Raw genomic sequence first — 18,681 nt, forward strand, 5'->3', positions numbered from 1 at the left:
CCTCGAAGAACAGAAGAGTGTTTTCCTTTTACCGTTCTTTTCTTCGACATAAAGAACAGATCACGACCAGCTGCTTTTCTTTATATTATATTTATACCGAGGTCTGGCGAAGAGTTAGTTGTAAACTATCGCAGGATAATTAAAAGTAGTCGTCTGTTATTAACACTTGTTAGATATTTTTTTCCAAGATACTCAATTGAAAGATATTTAGCGTGTAACAATAGACATAAATGCTATCAACATGTGTGGACAATTAATAACGAGTAATTCATGAAAATAATGCTTATTTTTTTGACAAAAGGTAGTTCCCTTATGCTTACAGACAAATATTCTATAAAAGGGAAAGAAAAAAAACAAGCACTTTCCTCGTTTTATGTACGCGCGCTCGACAAGCCCCATTAGAGTGGGGGTAAAGCTGCACGTGTTATACTATAATGCGCATGCGCGTGGGAGTGAGTGTCGGTCACATGACCGCGCGCGTTATAAACCATAGGGACGCGCTGCCGGCCGGCATTACATTCGTGGAAATTCTCGTGTAAGAAGTGGACACGACACACACACGGTCGTTGTTGAGTCGGAACGAGTTGGAACGAGTTGGAACGAAAGGCATCCATCCATCCAATAGAGACTGATGAGAAAGAAAGAACAATAGGTCTGCTATTGAGAAGAACGAAAACGATTCCGAAAATTGTACACTCACAATCAGTCGATTTTCCAATTCAACTCCTTTACGGACAAAAAGATTCGAGCTTTCCGTAGTTTATTTACATTTACTTTGACCCGTGACGTTGCACGCACGCACGCACACACTCTCGACCGTTCCAATTCCCTTCTCTATTTTTCTCTCTTTTTCCGTCAACCATTTCAAATTCTTCGGGTCGAAATATTTCTTTCCGAAATTTTGAGAAAGCAGGAAGGTGGCGCGTTGTTTGATCTAACAAAAGAGAAGTTCAAATCGACAAAACGAGCGGGACCAAGTTATACTCGGATCTCAACTACGCGGATCTAAATTTCCAATTCATCTATAGTCCTTATCATCCGCGATGGGTTCCAAGAACGAATGGGACTACTCGACTCGAAACGGTAAGTTTCATATTAGTTATTTTTTGTCCCTTATATTTTCTTACCTCTTTCACGAAGAAAAAGGAGAATGTAGTACTTTCTCTTAGAATTTCCTTTCATTGTCGGTCGGTTTTGTATTTGAAAAGCGATAAATGAAAAACATCTGTTGCTGTTGCTGCTGCTGTGATAGCGAAAAGGTGGGCATTATATTCTACTCTATTTAAATACATATGTATCCTTATATACGTGTATGCCCACGTCTCGTGCTCGTTTATTTGATCGTCTTACGAGTCGCACAAATGAGCTCGTATTACCGAACTTATCGATTATACGCGCGATTAGTAAATGCACGACGTCCGTTTAGAAAATTATACTATTTTCTAGTATTTGAATTATTCCGATTATCATCCTTTTACCTGGAAGCTCTCGCATTTACGATTATACATCGCGATAACCTCGTTCCGCGCAGCATCATTTCGCGCAGCATCATTTCGCGCAGCATCGTTCCGCGCGCGTTATGATTTCCGAGCTTGCGCCGAGAATAAAAATGTGATTTTTGTTAATAAATAACAATAATAATATAACGGGAAATAAACGTGATAGCAACGTGGTAGTTTTTCCTAGTGAGGAAAAAGTAAGTTTGGGAGAAAACAGAAAGACCAAGAAAACCGGATAATAATCAAAGAAAAAGAAATGTGTCTCTTTTCGATTGCAAACGTTTGGATAATATATTAGGATATTAATGACGCGTTTTAGCTGACATAAGAAACTAAAGGGCATTGTACGAATGCCAGGCCGTACTGGCCGTGCCAAAGACCCGTGACAAAAAACTTTCGTCAAGTTTGACGGAAGGAGTTCTCTCGCGTAGGTCGCTCCCCCAAAGAAAGGGGGTAATCTCCTTTCTCGGCAGTGGTTTGCTCGGTAGGTAGGTAGGTAGGTAAGGTAAAATGAAAATCAATAGTTTTCCCTTCGTGCTTTCAGGCCGATGCACCTGTCCCTGTTAAAGTGTGTAGGCACGCGCTCGTTCTTTGGTATACGCGCTGTATCGCATGCGGTCGCAAACGCGAGGACAGCAGGTCGCAGACCCAGTTTTCGCATTGGATCATAGTCGCGACGCTCTTGCTTGGCCCCTTTCTTTCTGCATGCCTCCGAAATCCTTCTCTTTCTTTTTCCCCCTATCCGTCCTCCCTCTCTGCCTGCGCTCCTCTTGAACACCCTCAATCTCGGGCCAATTTGTCGGGGGCTATCTCTGAAACGACCGCGATTGAAAGTACGGCGGCGAACGCTATGATTCCATGCCTATATAGATATAGTATACATAGATAAACGTCGTTTCTTTCTTCTTGGTATTAGCCTATACGATTAGCTTCGTCTCGTCACGTTACCCAAACTAAAAGAGCTTCGATTAAGTGATTTCTTTTATAAATGTCTATTTAATGTACACACACTAAGAATAGGGGAAATTAACAGACGCGAGTTTACAGACGCGAGTTTACAGACGCGAGTTTGCAAACGCGTCATTTATATACAATACAAGGAAACTTTAGAAAGTCGCTTCTTCTAGCCAATGGCATGCAATAATCTCGCGAATGTCACGCGCTACCTTCAACTACCTAGCGATTAAGGTATGCTTTTTCTATATCCTACTTTCCGTTGCGCAGGAGTCACACATACTTGTCACTCGTTAAAGAAGATTCTTTTGTCTTCGTTGACTGCATGTAATTAAAGGAAAATGATTTCCTTTTATTGCCTTATGGAAGTTTGTCAAGTTGAATATAAGTCAGCTATTCGACGAACGGGAGGAAGTTTTGTCTTTGAAAAGAAAAAATAATACACAGACGAGGAGGAAGAAGCCTAACGACTTATTAATTGTAATCTAATTGACAAAATATGAAACGTTAATATTACGAAAGACGAAGAAATTGAATTTTCAAAGTTGGATCTTTTAATATAACTAAATAATATTGTATTGTTCATATCGTAACAAATATCGACTCTGGTGACATTGTTGGATAAGTTATCTTTTACGCAGTATAAGTAGATATACTGTGATAGATACGTTCGTAAAAGTGTTAACAGCACAAACCTATGCATATATCGATTTGAGTTATAATAATAACCAACATATTGCTATGTACCTTTTAGATTCGCACATTTTCTAGTGGGTTTACATTAATATTTAGAATCTTCAAATAGAGGAGTATAGAGAAAACTGATCGGTTACCAGTTTACGTAGGAAATATTTTGGTTCTTTATTTTTCTTTTTAAAAGATAAGAAATAAAGGATTAAAAGTAACAAGTAGATATTATTTCTAGTTGTCGAGTAGAGTCGCTTATTTATTTGTTCTATGATATTGGCTAAAGATAGACTCCAGAAAGCACTTTTTTAAGTTCTCTGATTCAATCCTTTCAAACGGCAAGTCTTCGTTATCGAACACTCAGTATACTCGAATAAAATTCACTTTGTATATTCACGAAATTATTGCAACGTCGTCGGTAACGTATAATTCACGTAACCACCATTCATTTTCCTCGCGAAAAGAAAACAGTGATCTCACGTCGTTTGTAAAGTCATCGCGCGTTGATTATACGAGACACGTGGAATTCTTGGACGTTCCAAGTTAATGACATTATTTGGAGCGCGCTAATGATCGTGCTTGGGATGCTTTTGTTAGATACCCAACAACCTGTTGACCCTTTTCATCGAACGTTGTTTATCTTCCCATCGTCGAAACATCCAATGTTGCAAGTCATCAAATTTATCGAAATGACACGCGTAATTATTATACTTCTTCTAAAATTCCATTGTACTTTCCAAATCGCAAGTTCTTCCAAAGGAAAAAAAAACCTTTTGCAGAAAGTTATATTTCGAGTAAATTTTCTTCCCAACTGTTCTACTACGTTTATTTTTATCCCCAGTGGTTTGGATCGTGGGTCGAGCGTTTTTATAATAAAATTTCGCTTTTGTGGAAATGATCGGGAAGCAGATTGAAATGCAAATCAAAAAAAATTGTTGGCAGATCGAACGATCACGACGTAGCCAACGAAAAAATTATAACTAAAACGCCACCAGTAGTTTCGTTAAGTTACCTAAATGGGTCGATGCGAATATGTATTTTAACCATCGGTATTAATTGAAATTAATTCCAAGTGCTAGCCCGAGCGTATTCGTTCAGTTACTTAACCTAACGTATTAAGGACAAGCTCGACTTATTTTCAAGTCGGAAAGAAAATCGAGACCATCTCGTAAATGGTCTCTCTTTCTCTCTAGTGAAAACATTTTTTACCACTGGTTAGAATTGGTTTCAGGGTAGGTAATGAAGTACGAAGATCTTTAATTGTTATCTCGGATTAATGTGGATCTTTGAGTGTGCTCGGCGAAACATAAAAAAAAGAATACGTTCGCGTTTTCGTGAAATAAGAATACTCGTTTTTGCCAACAAAAAGATAACGATACAGGACAAAACAATATTCTTTTATTATCATACCTTTTTATCGGTATCAAATGTCGTCAACGTAGGAACAACGTAAATGTGTGTGTTTTTTTTATTCCCATTATCATAACTCTAATCGATTTAATATTCACCCAATTAAGCATTGTATTTTATACTTGCTTCTACATACAATATAATGTTACGCTTACTAGATGTTTTTAGGATGAAGAAAATTTACAAATAAATACATTAGTATGTCTTAATGAAATATTTCATGAGTTTTATTTTTGAAAACTTTGTTAATAAGAAGTGAATTAAATAAATACGAAAATAATGTTTAACGTTCCTGGCCAGTAATGATTTTCTGTTGAAAATTTTCGTCTAATAAAAAAATATCTTATCAAAATTGTTTAATATTCAAAGTGTAGCAATAGATATGTCATTTTTAAACAAATGTACTTTGTATTACTAGTATTAAATTGATTCTAATTTAAAAAATTTCTTTTTACAGTAATATCAATACGTCGTTTAGTGACGGGCGTTTTCTGTATTTTTGTTTCTGATTATTTTCTTACTTGTCAATTTAATTCACTTGTTATAAATAAAGCTTTCAAATAAAACTCATTAAATATCTAATTAAGATATATTAATGTATTTGTTTCTAGATTTTCTCCATTCAAAATACACTATATCAATAGTTCAAGCGTAACTGTATACGTTTTTTAACAGATACTCACAGTTTTCATATAACCCTAACTTATGACCAATGATTCTAACATTAAATCTCATCCAATCATTCAATGTATATAACCAAAAAAGTCGTAAAATAAGAAAAATATTTCCTTTGTCTTCTCTAAAAGAGTTTATAATTCTTTTCATATTTATTCTTTAAGGAAACCAAAGCTTCACGTTTTTTAATGAGCGCGGAAAGACAAAGGCCACGTAGGAAAACAAAAAGAGCCGTATAAAGTAAAACGAATTGATGCTTAACATTGATTAGCTCATTAAATAAGCAATCCTCTAACGCGTGCTTCGAATAATTAACTTTTAATTCGTATAATTTGCGATCGTATTTGTTTAGTAGCTGTGTGGATACGTGAATACTTTTAAGTTGACCGTACCCGAGTATATGGTATCAACACAAACGTTAAGGTTAGAAAGAGATTATGGTAAAAGAAGCGGGAAGAAAAAAAAAGAGAGAGAGAATAAAAGATAGGTGCTTAGAATAGAAATGATCGAGAAACGATCGATAATGGAGGAGATTGCGGATGAGTTACACGCCCGCGCTTTTCCTGTCTTTGCATAAAAGGAACGGCTCTTATTACTCACATTTTATTTGTCGTAGGATCGCTCACGCGTTTTTGAAGAGCGCGCATTTTGCTTTCATAACCTAACACACACGTTCCGTGCGCCTCTTTGAAATATATTCATAGAAGTTTGCATCCTTTTAAATCATTTTTATCGTCAATCGTTTGATCATGTGCCACGATATTATCTATAATAATATAATCTTAAACTTCATTCAAATGGTCGAATGATTCGATCGTAAATAATATCGCGAAACTTGTAATGATTAATATTCTTTAAATGGCCAACTTTATTTATTATTAAACAGCATATTAACAGTCGCTCACAATCTTTTTACATATTATATTTTTATTTTTGTATTTTTGAGAGAGAGATTTTTGAACATCATATAAATTATAGGAATTAGTACAAAACTAATAATAAGTCATTGAAATGATTTATATGAAATTATTTAATTAGGACTATCTTGTAATAATATTTTTACTTGACTAAATGATCGAAAAAGAATGTAAATATTTATTCTTATTGCGTGGAACGTTTTAACCGTGTCGGATACAAGGTCATAAAAAAATAAGAAACATAAAAAGCAGTTATTTATATATATATATATAGATTGATCGATCGATTGCTACTTGTCACATTTAACAATTTTCCTTGTAATCAGCTGATTCATTGTCAGGAAGGTTGAATAAACGAAAATTTAACAAGGTTGATCGCTATGAAATTAGGAATAGCTTCATAATTCTTGTTCTATACTATACCTGAAATATATAAATATATTGTAGTATATTTAATTTCGTATATTTGTCGCTCGTAACTGATTGAGGATATGTTATTAATACTACGAATAAGAATCGCAGCTACATACATAGATTCTTCTACAAAATCTTTGCCATATACGCGTTATAATAAGCGTTATAATAAGCGCTATAATAAGCGTTATAATATACGTTATCAAAACTACTACCGACTCGTACACAGTAATATTCGTTACATCACAGAGTGAAAAGCACAAAATGAAGAAGAATTATGTCGCGTATAGAGGTATACTTTAAGATATTTATTTCCGCTTATCTTTGGATAGTGATCTAATTATGAGGGAAAATAATATTAGATATGTATATGCTGACATACTGTGTTTTCTTTAACAATATTATCTTTCTGGTATGGCAGAATAGTAAGATTTAAGTCATATTAATTCATTCGCGGAAAGTCGGTCAACGAAACTGCACTCGTCAAGGCCTCTGTCAAGATCTTCAATGTGAATGTGGTTATATGTATCTAATAAAAGAGTGTAGAACAAAGTTCTTTATCCCTCTGTCCTCTTCTACATACATATACCGATCGTACAACTCTCCGTTCTCGAGAAAGCTAAGAGAACTAGAAGCACCGAACCGGTTTCTCATCGTTTCTTCATCGTTCCTCGTCGTTTCTTCTCGTCGTTTCCCCTCGTCGTTCCCGATTATCACGACCTACCGAAATGGAAATCTTCTTCCTTCATACAAGGCTTCTTTTTTACTCCCCCATACGGAATTGTAACTCTCCGAACGTGCTTCGGTTGTTCAATCCTTCTAACCTCGGACAACCGACGACATTTCTATTTATCTTTATTGCATTTATTATAATAACGTCAAAGTAACTAAATATTTAGCATAAGTCGAAATGTGTACACGAAATATCTACGCGAGTGCATAGATGCAGATAATAGATATCCATTTATATAGACATAAGTATGTTTGATTATGTCAATCTCTAAAGTTACGATTAACAACATTCACTTAAAAAAGAAAATGACCATGACTTTAAATTACTAGTTGAGTATAATCTGCAATAAATTACGAATAAACTTGAAATATGAATATTGCCGATAACCTTTACTATTTAAGACAAAATATAGAATACAAATTTTCTATTTATGCACTTGTATCGAGAGTTTAAAAACGTATTGTATTTTCGCCGTTATGCGTTATGAAAATATTGGCAACGAGATAAGACGGATAAGAATCGATGCACGATTATAGTACGATCAATTTTATCGGGAAGCTTAGAACAGATCAACAATTCATATTTCACGCAATCGCATAAAGACTCAAAGGCTTTTAGTATTGGGTTCTCACCGATTAGCAAATTAATGACGCGCGACTCTCTTCGCACGTGACTATGATTTCATCATCGATATTGTGTCAGACTCGAGAATACCCTTGAAACCGAGGTACGGTAACAACGACCTTGAAAAGCAGGAAAAAGCAAGTTTCGAAATTCAATTGTTTTGTCAAGAAATACTTTTATTTAATTACATTCATTTCCTTCTCCTGTATGAGAAAACTTTTTTCTGCTGTCCTTGTGTGTTTGATCTCGTTAAAAGAGTTTAAAAAGTTGATTCTTTCAAAGGGAGAAAAGAAACGTCGAGACCTCAAGAACGGGATGAATCACGAGCGTTGATAAGAAGAAATTAATGGGAATCAGCGTGACACACGTAACCGATAACAATTTCGTCGAGTTTGAACACGGAGCATGTGACTCTTTATTCTACGCGAATTATGAGCGAATTACGAGCGAATATGAGCGAATACGAGCGAATACGAGCCGAATACGATGCGAATCGCATTCTAAAGCACATTGACCTTTTTTTCTTCTTCTTCTTCTTCTTTTTCGATTAGCTAATTCGCATATATAAGTATGCCCATTCCAAATGCCCCACTATTATTACAATAAAAGCTATAGGATAGACTGAAAAGTCATCAAGTATCTTGACATTAGCGTCTTCCTCTTAGGGACTATCTAATTATGATAATTTGTTCGTTGTCTCGAGATTTTCAATCCGTTTCTCTATTTGGTATATTACTCTAACCGTACATACGTCGTTTTTAAATCCGTATTATATTGATATCTCTAAATGCATAGATCCGTTGTTTCTTTTTCCTTCTTTTTATTCTTTTTTTATTTCTTTTTTTTCTTCGAGATAAGAGAGCTACGTTTTTTTTAACACTCTCGCTGATAAGATTAGAAAGATTTGCCACGAATTACTAAGGATATAATTTAATACGTGCTAATTGCTTTTGCGATAAAAAAAAAAGTATAATAAGTTATATATATATATATATATATATATATATATATATTTTCTTTTTCCACAGGACCCAGCACGTGGGTGGAGAAATTCCCAATGGCAGCGGGTTCGAGACAGAGCCCGGTGAATATAGAAACCGATCGGGTAGAATCCGACCACGAGGCTTTAAGTAGCAAACCTCTTCGTTGGAAATATCCTGCCACAGCTTCCCGAAAATTGGTCAATCCAGGATATTGTTGGAGAGTCGATACCGATGGTGATGGCACTCGTAAGTTATTATCTCTCTTTCTCTCTCTCTCTTTCTTTTTCTCTTTCTCTTTCTCTTTAATTTCAAATTCACCTGCTGCGAATGAGGATTATTGGTAGAATATTTTTCTACAAAAGAATACGCGCGCGTTCGATCTTACATATTCAAATCACGACTGAAATCATATATACTATATTCAAATCATGATTTGCACGACCATCGCAAATCTTACGGGCACCAACACCACCACCACTAGCCCCCCTATCCTCACCCCCCTATCCTCACCCCACTACCACCGTCATCGAGATTTGCATTTTCTACGATCTGCAATTCAATGTTGTCGGTTGTAATCGCCTCCTGACGCTTGCATCGTGAGAGACCTAAAAAGAATAAAGGGGGAAAGTGGAAAAGGGAGGAGGAAACGCCAAGTAGGGTGTCTCGTTGTAACACATTGTGGTCACTTCTCGTGGACATCTAAGTGTTGGTACTCGAATGCAAGATCCTTGTGAATATAGAGTTCCTTTACCCCGTGACCAATCGCTTTAGAATATGTTAATATTTTTCACTCCAAGATCGCGAAGTATACTTTTTTCTTCCAATGTTGTTACTCGGCATGACTAATTAAATACATTCTTTCGTCCAATAGATCTTTTCGTTTGTTTTATATAGTATAGCGAGTTAAAAATAAAACTTTACTTTCTATATGAACATTTTCCAAATTGCGTCAATAAAATATTTATAAAACTTAAGGGGCACACCTAGTGTGAAATTTTTAAAAAATTAATTTTTTTTTTGCATATTTTGATAGTCTATATCTTTAAAAAGAACATACTGAAATTTCAAATAAATATTTTAAATAGTTTTAGAATTACAGCCTTCTAAAGAGTAGCCGCTCAGGGAGATAGCGAAAATTATCGCTGAAAATTACCTTTTTTCATTTGAAAATTTTAGTGAATATTCGTTAATTATGTATAAATATATCCTCTAAATTTGGAAATATTTCATGCAGTAGTTTTGTTTAAAAAAATTTCTAAAAATCACCTTTTATTTAAGCGGTCATACTAGGTGTGCCGTCTTCGAAATGAGGACAAAGATGTCTACTATTATGCGTATCACTTGAGTAACTTTCTATATCGTTTTACTTTATGGTACAGTTTCAACAATGTCGAATAATTAATCGATTTGTAAAATATCTAATTGACATTTTTCATACGATTCTTTTAAATATATTGTCATTCGTAAAGAATCTCAACCGACATACCAAAATGAGCACAGTCTTTATTTTTTTGATTGCATTATTGCCCCCATACGGGATCTGTGCAAGTATCGTTAGTCTAATCAAGTGCATCCTGTATATAATAGAAACGTCACAGAGATATTACCAGAGTCTTAAGAGAATATTCCAGTTAAATCAAGCCGTAGAATTGTGAGGAAATCGATCGAAAATGGATGAGGAAACGAGGAACAATAAGAATATATAAATAATATATAATAGTTTATAATTAATATTAACAATACACTAATACTTTATGTACTTATTATTTTTGATCCATCTCTTACAATTATTAAGTCTTGTTGCTTACTCTTTACTTTCCGTTACCGAATTTTTCCGACTTACTATATTTATGTCTTACTTCTTCTATTTTTATCCCAAGATCGACTTCAACAGCAATGTCAGAAATGCGTCAATTTGGACATTTATTTTTTCCATGCATGTATTTTTAGACCAAACTTTTACACAGTTCTAAACTGAAATATTCTTTTATAGTATTTATCGTTCGCTCATATACATATTATTTGCATATTTATACGAAAAAAAAAAAATCTTATTATACTACTGTATTGATTTTATTTTGATTTCTTTCATTTAAAGATTCGAATTAAAATTGCAGTTTTAAGCGGTGGACCTCTAATGGATGACATTTACAAGCTTGAACAATATCATTGTCATTGGGGATGCAGCGACTCGAGAGGTTCCGAACATACTGTAGATGGTCAGGCTTTTGCTGGCGAGGTATTTCTACGAATTCTCTATATTTTTTGCATAATCTTTACTTAAATCACGTTATTAGAATTTTTTAAGCATTTACCTAAAAACTATAAAGTGTTAAACTTGACGTTTAAAATGGAGAGAATAATAAAGTTTTTAATAATTAATTAAAAATACTTGCGCGCGAAAAAAAAATCATCGAAATGTTTATTTTTACATTCCAAATTTTAATTTATAAATTTATATATCGACACTTTGACCTTATGCAATATATAGTTAACATATAGAATTATTAGAAACGGAGGAAAAGTTTCGTTGTTTGCATTTCATTCTATTGATAGACGACACTTTTTCATCAAAATTCTTTCTACGAGTAAAAAATAGAAGATTTGAGGAAGAAGTAGGTTGTAGGTCGTCGTTGTTGTCTCGGTTTAGCGATCGACGTCGAGTCTCGTGTATCGTGTTGTTAATTCATTTCACGTGGAGCATGAATCACGTCGCGGTCGCTCGCTCGAACTTACGAGTTTACTTCTAATCCTAGACTTTTTCTTCTAACAATAAGATATGTATGTAAGTAGTTTTTATGTATTTTTATTTGTCTTTACGCGACGACCAACGAACAGAGTAACTCTTAGGTATTACGGCCTGTATTACCTGTAAAATATTGTAAATAAGAAATCAGTGAGATCAACGAGAATATTTTCTAAACGATTTATCATTACTATCTTACCTTCAACATACAATCGACTATTATTATTAATAAACACGCTGTTTCACGATAACCAATTAACATTATTTTCTCTTAGTTATGTGTTACGTAAAAATTCATTGAAATAGAAATTCAAATGCACTTACTTATTCTGTTGATCTTTTTAGCTCCATTTGGTTCATTGGAACACAAGCAAGTACAAGACATTTGCGGAAGCTGCAAAAGCATCGGACGGTCTTGCGGTGTTGGGTGTCTTTCTCAAGGTCAGTTTTCACTCTTTCTCTCTCTCTCTCTCCCTCTCTCTCTCTCTTGAAGCCCTTTCCAGACACGATTATACTTAGATTCTCTATCAAAACTGTCTCGCACCGTATCTTTTTTTTTTTTTCTACGGATGCCCTCTTATGCAGGTGTACGTACACAAATGCTTATTTAAAGCTTTTACGTAAGTAAGTTTGAAGCTCTCTATAAGCAGAATCCGTAACAGTGGCGACGTTAATAGTATTGCTTGATAGACGATTACGTAAACGTTTGTACGGCGAAAGACGTTAAGCATTAGGATTCTTCAAAACTGCAAGAAAATTTGCTTTTCCATGCGAGCATGGATACATCGTAACGCGGATGGAACGATCACCGGGCACCGGATGGAATTTAAATCGATCATTTCCTTCGTCCAACGCTCTTTCTCACTTTCTGTTCCTCGCGTACCACCACACCGGAAGGATCGATTTTTCTCACGGCCATTGTTGTAATACTTGCTGTCAAAGAGAAGAAATTTCCTTTACAACAACGTTTATCGATGGACAAATGAGATTTTCACATAGATACGTGAAAATTCGAGAGAAGATAGGATATAGTCACGATGTACATAATTTATTTGAAAAAGAAAAACCAGGTTGTTATTTTTTTCGCGTAATTTTAATTTTTTTCATGACGCGAAACTGTACTTACTGTAATCAGGTATGAATACCGTTCGTTTATTACGAATCATATAACGAAAGTTAGCGTTCATATAGTTTCTATATTCGTTGCATAATATTTCCAAGGGGTAAAACAAAATTTTGGATTTATCGAACCGGGAATATATTGAATTTACAAATTAGAATTTACGTCCGTATTATACGCGTACCATAACACGTGATGCAATTTGATAAGTGGTCTTGCGGAATCGCTCGTTGAAAAAGAAAATTTCTAAGATTACAATTTGTATCGATGGAAGATATTTCCTAGAATTTATTCTGATTTGTTTTTCATTTGCCAAACTAGCACATTGATATTCTTTACGTTAATATCTTTTATCGAATGTTAACGTATCGTGTATAACTAAACTTATCCTTAGTATGCAATTAAGAAGATTTCTGACGATAGGTTACAACTACATCGACGATTCGTAAAACGACGATCATGATCGTTAGATAATCGCCAATTAAATGTAACATATGGTCCGTATAGAAGAGTGACACACTTGAATTCTATCGATGTCGCATTCAATTATATACAATACTTATTTATTGTTAGATACAAATCGCATAATTAGATGTAGCAATACGATCGCAATTTAATGAATAAATAAGTCAACATAAAGAACAATCGAATCTAATGTCATACGTTTCTAATGTATATCGATTAACAACTGCGTAATTGTAATAGAAATTGTATTAGAAAATAAAACACGACATTTTATAAAGAGTATAATTTTTCCCGTTATGAGATGGAGAGGCCGAGAGAGAGGAAAAAAAGAAGAAAAAAAAACAATTCGAAGAAAAAGTATTATATTATACAAAAGTATTTATATAAACATTTAACAATATTTCAATATCATTTTCGCAGGATAGAAAAATCGTTGGTAGACGACTAATCGATTTCCAATCGTCTCTGCGTAGAAATACTTTATGAGTTTCTCTCTTCTTTTAGTGTACACTACGAACTAGGAACGGTTAGCTTATTTGACGAGAAATTTCTTATAACTTATAGATCAAAAGAACTCGTCGTCGTACGTTAGTCGGCCTAACATTTAGATCGTCGACTTAATAAACATGAGCACGCCTTTAAAATCGATTGCTGACTGCTTAAGCGTTCATGCTCGATCAAATAAACGTAGAAAAATAAACTTCATTGATGATTATACACTAATTAATTTTATTAAATGTCACGAAAATGAGGTTTCTTTTCTAAGGGATTTTTAATCCATCTTATTTTTTTTTTATAGGTTGGCAAAACCCACGAGGAGATGGATAAGATCGCTCGTTTATTGCCATACGTTTCTCATAAGGACGAAATTGTTGAAATAGCAGAACTCATTGATCCCAGCAAGTTACTTCCCGGTGAGTTTAATAAAAAATCTTTTCAAATATCTGACGTTTAGATCAATTAAGAACGGTTCATAGTTGTGTTATTAAAAAACAATATTATTTATCGTAGTTGTTGGTAAAAAAAAAAAAGAAAGTATTTCTTTATAACAATTATCTGCTTACATTAGTCTTTTAGCTTGGCATTTATAATTAGATTTATTTTTAAACGACGAGATAAACGAATGGGTGGTCGACGATAAACGTAGAATTAGTTTAGTCCTTACTAACAAGTCAAAGTTAATATCGTCGACTATCAGGGGTCTTTTAAAATGAAAAATAGAGAGAAAAAGAGACGTACCAATTGACGCTTCCGATTCTGAAATGCGATAATAAGCTACTGTCAACTAATGAAATGCACTAATAATGTATATACACTCGCACCGTAAATGCGCATGCAGTGCGCGGCGGTGGACGAGCCAACACGCAGAGATGCGCTAATCCGTGTATGCGTTGGGCCGACCGAATCATACGTCACGAGAACAAATTGGATTTTCAAGGTTTGTATGAATGCCTTGAACTACATATGTATGTGTACTTCGTTTCAATCGTGAGTTCCGCGCTCGACCGTATCTCCATCGTTATTTTTTCTTTTCGTTTTTGATCGTTCAAAAGTGAGAATGCAAAGAGAGATAAAGAGAGAGAGAGAGAGAGAGAGAGAGAGAGAAAGGAAAAAATCAAGGAGAACGCTCGAAGCATATCGCGATCGATCATTGTGAAATTTCATTGTCAGCCTTGGAGTGGAATTTTCCAAACTTATTTTTCTTCTTGGATGTTTTTATTTTTCACTTGTGTGTATAAAAAAAAAACCATCGCTCGTCGGTTGTTATGTCCTTTTTTAAGTGAATTTCTTGCACTCGTCTATTTTTAACACTGGGTTTACGGGACATGTTTCCAATTTCATGAGGAAAATTACAAAAATCGTTAAAATTTTCTACGAAAAACGGCTATCGTTTATTTTCTACCAAAGTTTTACTAATATTGCAATTTTCAATGTGATGTATCTATGTCTACGAATATGCGTCAATTTCACGCGATCGTAATATGTAAGCATAAATGTTATTAAATTAGTTTCATCCGTGCAAACATTAAGACAGTAATAAATATGAACGTGATAAAAGACGTAGTTTCTCGAGAATGTAATTCTGTCAATTGTAAACATATACAATGCAACGGTAATACATCGATCCCGCTATCTAAAATTAGCTTTGATAAGCTAGATAAGCATCACCGGTTATGTCCTATGTATTTGTGTTGTAAAGTACTGATGCATAAAAGGGAAGAAAGAAAAAATCACTGAATGCGAATTGCAGTCATAGTGTAAAGACTTTTAGAAGTTTCTGCTCTTACTAGTTTGTGCAGCTAAGAAAATAATAATGTATTTTGTGAATTAGTAATATTATTGTGAAATTCAATATTGCACTATTTTGACAAATAGCTTCTTCCTTATCAACTAAATATGTCTAACAAGGAGACCTTGGTCGGTTGTGTCCTCACGGATTTTAACGAGCTTTGATATATTAGTAGTATACTAATAGGGTGTTATCGTGGTAAAGTATTTTATCAAAATGCGAAGCCAATTTTCAGAAAAAAAGCTGTTGAAGTTTTGATTTTTTTGTATACTTAATGCAACTGTAGCTTAAATGCAACTGTTTATCAGAAATAAGTATATAAAAAATATCCGTAAACCTAGCGTTAACACGCATTGCCACTTCTGATCGTATTTTGGCCTCTTTTAATATTTTCATCATTTCATTCGCTTGATTGATCTAATTGATCATTTTATTATGACATTCCTTCTTCTATCACGACATATTACGAAATAACGAATAAATTGAATCCTTGCATGAGAAACGAATGGTTTTCGGCTTGGACGTACGTTTATAATTTTCGCAAACCCTAGAGGATACTAATATTATTTCGAGATAGATACATTATCTTAATAATGTAATTTCATTAATAATCACTGTAACGTAGTCCATCGTCTAACCGATTAGAATTTTCTTCGTCGATCCTATCGCATTTAATCATAATTTTATTCTATTGTATTTATTGTCACCTTATTGGATTGCTTCGTTTATATTATCAACGGCGTCATCACTTTTCTGATTAATAAATGGTATTAAGTAAGTGGTATTAAAAATAAAATTACATTTTTATCTTCCATTCGAGGCGAGATATATATAATACTATATATGAAGGAAACATTAACTAACAATTATTCATAGATTTACCCTCATCTCTATTACCCGACTATTAATCGATTTTTTCTTTAAATTGCTTAACGAGGAGAATGGGGTGGATCACAATTTATCCAGAACGTTACTGTTTCATTAATACGTACACGGTTTCATTGCAGACATTATATAATCTAATGTTTCTTGTTTTGTTAACTTATTATTATAACTTTTTCTTCTTACATTGATAAGTAAACGTTGATACGTTCATCGTACGAATTAATCGTAGCTCGATGTAATAATCTATGGTTTTGTTGCACTTTGCACACTTATTTTCTGACTAATAAAATAACGTACATATGTATGTATACGTTAACTCTAACATGAATTTCTTAAAATTCCATCTTTAATAGATTTTTTAACTTGTGTTTTGCTTTCGTTTACTTTCAGACGACAACGGTTATTGGACATATTTGGGATCGTTGACAACTCCACCGTTCAACGAGAGCGTCACTTGGATTCTCTTCAAAAAGTACATCGAAGTGTCTCATCACCAGCTCAACATCTTTCGTAATTTACGAAAATTTCCTCGTGGAGAGGAATGTCCTTGTCATGAGAATCACGGAGTAGTAAGATATTTTTTTCAATCTATTATTTATTCTATATTATTCTATATTAGCAGTATTCTATAGTAACAGTTGATACTTCCTTCATCTCTATTGGTACGGTTAACATTTGTTTTTTTTTCATATACAATAATTTATCATTTCAATTAATCGTTTTACCTTTCTCCTTACAGGTGATCAACAATTTCCGTCCGCCACTGCCGTTAGGAAATCGCGTGTTAAGAGAATGCGGCAGCCTTTAAACTTCTCTCGGTCCTCTCGTCTAACGAAAATGTTTCTTGTCGATCGTTAGAAGAATAACACAAGGGTGACGCAAGGGTGACGCAAGGGTGACGCAAGGATCATTGCAAGGATTCCAACTACCAACGATCATAATCGATGTTAAAGTTTGAAATCGATAATACGGAACTTTCTTTCGTAATCTATTTACGTAAAAACGTGCCTTGTTGTGTTCCTCAAAAATGAGTCATCTTTGATCTCTGCAGGAAGCAAAAATGTACCTCTATAAAAATGAACAAATATTCTTAAATAAGAGGAAAAAGAGAGAGCGATAGAGATGAAATGAGATGAGAGAAAATATACGAGTCTATTAAGTCAAAGTTTCAATATATGAATTCTTTTTTATAACTGTTAAATATTGAATACTTTATAATATTTTAAGATTTTTATTTAGATATATTAGATATTTAATAGGTAGTAAATTGGAAATTGTTTTAATCGCACTTTTGGGTATATATTGTGTATAGTATAGTATGTCAATGGCACGATGCTTCTTTTGTGTATAGTCAGTGCTAAAGAAATAATATTATATTTAGATTAAATCAATGAGAGAAAAACTCGTGATAAATTATTGTTCTCTTCTTCAGGTGCAATTAATATTATTTTATTAATATTATTTCATTAATATCATTGCGCGTGCATATATATTTTATCAATAATGAATATATGACAATCTTTGTGTTTGCGAGATAGAAAGAATATAGTTTATGTAACTCTATTTGTGAAGTCTTCGATCATAGGTTTGGCCTCGTCATTTTTCTTTTCCATTGTCAATAATCTTTATAACGTTTCATTCGATGTAATTGTTTTTATTTTTAATCAAATTTATTCTGCATTTTTTCTTACCTTATTGTAAGTGTTATTTCGTTAATTGCAACTCAATAATTTTATTTGTACTAAGGTTCATTACGTAATGGAAATTATAATGAAAATAGTAAGGACAGCTAAAGAAATTATTGGTTCGATCTTCTTTATTAAAAAAACCAGAAAATAAAAAAAGAAAGGAAAAGAAAATGTTCCTTTTATTGCAACACATTGTTTATTAATTCTTGTTAAATGTTAATGACGACTGGTACGACATTTTATAGAAATAGTTCTAGTCTATTTACATAATATGTATGGATGTATGGAATGCGATGGAATACTCGGTCGATGTTAATGGATATAGAAATGAAAAAATAACTTCGCATGATTAAACTAATGAAAATTGAGTAATTTAAAAATTGAGTTAATTTAAGAGAAGTGTTGATTTTCCTTCCGCGACAGTAAATAATGTTAAGCATATGAAAAATGTGCCATATTTTACTAGAGAGTTTACATACTGTCTTATCATTTTTGCTGCTTGCTTAAGGTTATTTACTACCTTTTGCATCTAAAGAGATGCATTGTCCTCCTACTATGCACCTAATCCATATCAATACGCATAAGCTTTTA

The 18,681-nt window shown here is 33.7% G+C and overlaps 1 protein-coding gene and 1 long non-coding RNA gene across 3 annotated transcripts; one reads left to right on the top strand and one right to left on the bottom strand.

Annotated features, from left to right (window-relative positions):
• The first annotated feature begins 501 nt into the window (after positions 1-501).
• LOC106791601 (carbonic anhydrase 2) lies at positions 502-18,484 on the top strand. Of its 2 annotated transcripts, XM_014757345.1 has the most exons (8): positions 502-1,083; positions 8,942-9,142; positions 11,014-11,135; positions 11,988-12,083; positions 14,027-14,141; positions 14,567-14,665; positions 16,793-16,971; positions 17,142-18,484. In XM_014757345.1, exons 1-8 carry the CDS (start codon positions 1,044-1,046, stop codon positions 17,208-17,210), a joined length of 921 nt encoding a protein of 306 aa, XP_014612831.1. In that variant the 5' UTR covers positions 502-1,043; the 3' UTR covers positions 17,211-18,484. The 2 variants fall into 2 exon arrangements, with proteins under 2 accessions (XP_014612831.1, XP_014612832.1); XM_014757346.1 differs by lacking the exon at positions 14,567-14,665 and having other exon boundaries at positions 503-1,083.
• On the bottom strand, positions 11,143-14,560 carry LOC106791602. Its single transcript, XR_001382199.1, has 3 exons — positions 14,467-14,560; positions 11,967-12,575; positions 11,143-11,765 (listed from the first exon to the last, which is right to left on the bottom strand). It is a non-coding gene; the product is annotated as an uncharacterized LOC106791602 (long non-coding RNA).
• Positions 18,485-18,681: the final 197 nt, after the last annotated feature.

The sequence above is a fragment of the Polistes canadensis genome, unplaced genomic scaffold, assembly GCF_001313835.1.
Source record: "Polistes canadensis isolate GaletaPanama2010 unplaced genomic scaffold, ASM131383v1 scaffold_324, whole genome shotgun sequence".
NCBI classification, from domain to species: Eukaryota; Metazoa; Arthropoda; class Insecta; order Hymenoptera; family Vespidae; genus Polistes; species Polistes canadensis.

Bases quoted from the DNA above. Each gene is read 5' to 3' on its own strand.
- LOC106791601 (XM_014757345.1), top strand. From the start codon at position 1,044: ATGGGTTCCAAGAACGAATGGGACTACTCGACTCGAAACG. The intron at 12,084-14,026 runs GTCAGTTTTCAC...TTTTTTTTATAG, and splicing joins TGTTGGGTGTCTTTCTCAAG to GTTGGCAAAACCCACGAGGA. The intron at 14,666-16,792 runs GTTTGTATGAAT...GTTTACTTTCAG, and splicing joins GAACAAATTGGATTTTCAAG to ACGACAACGGTTATTGGACA.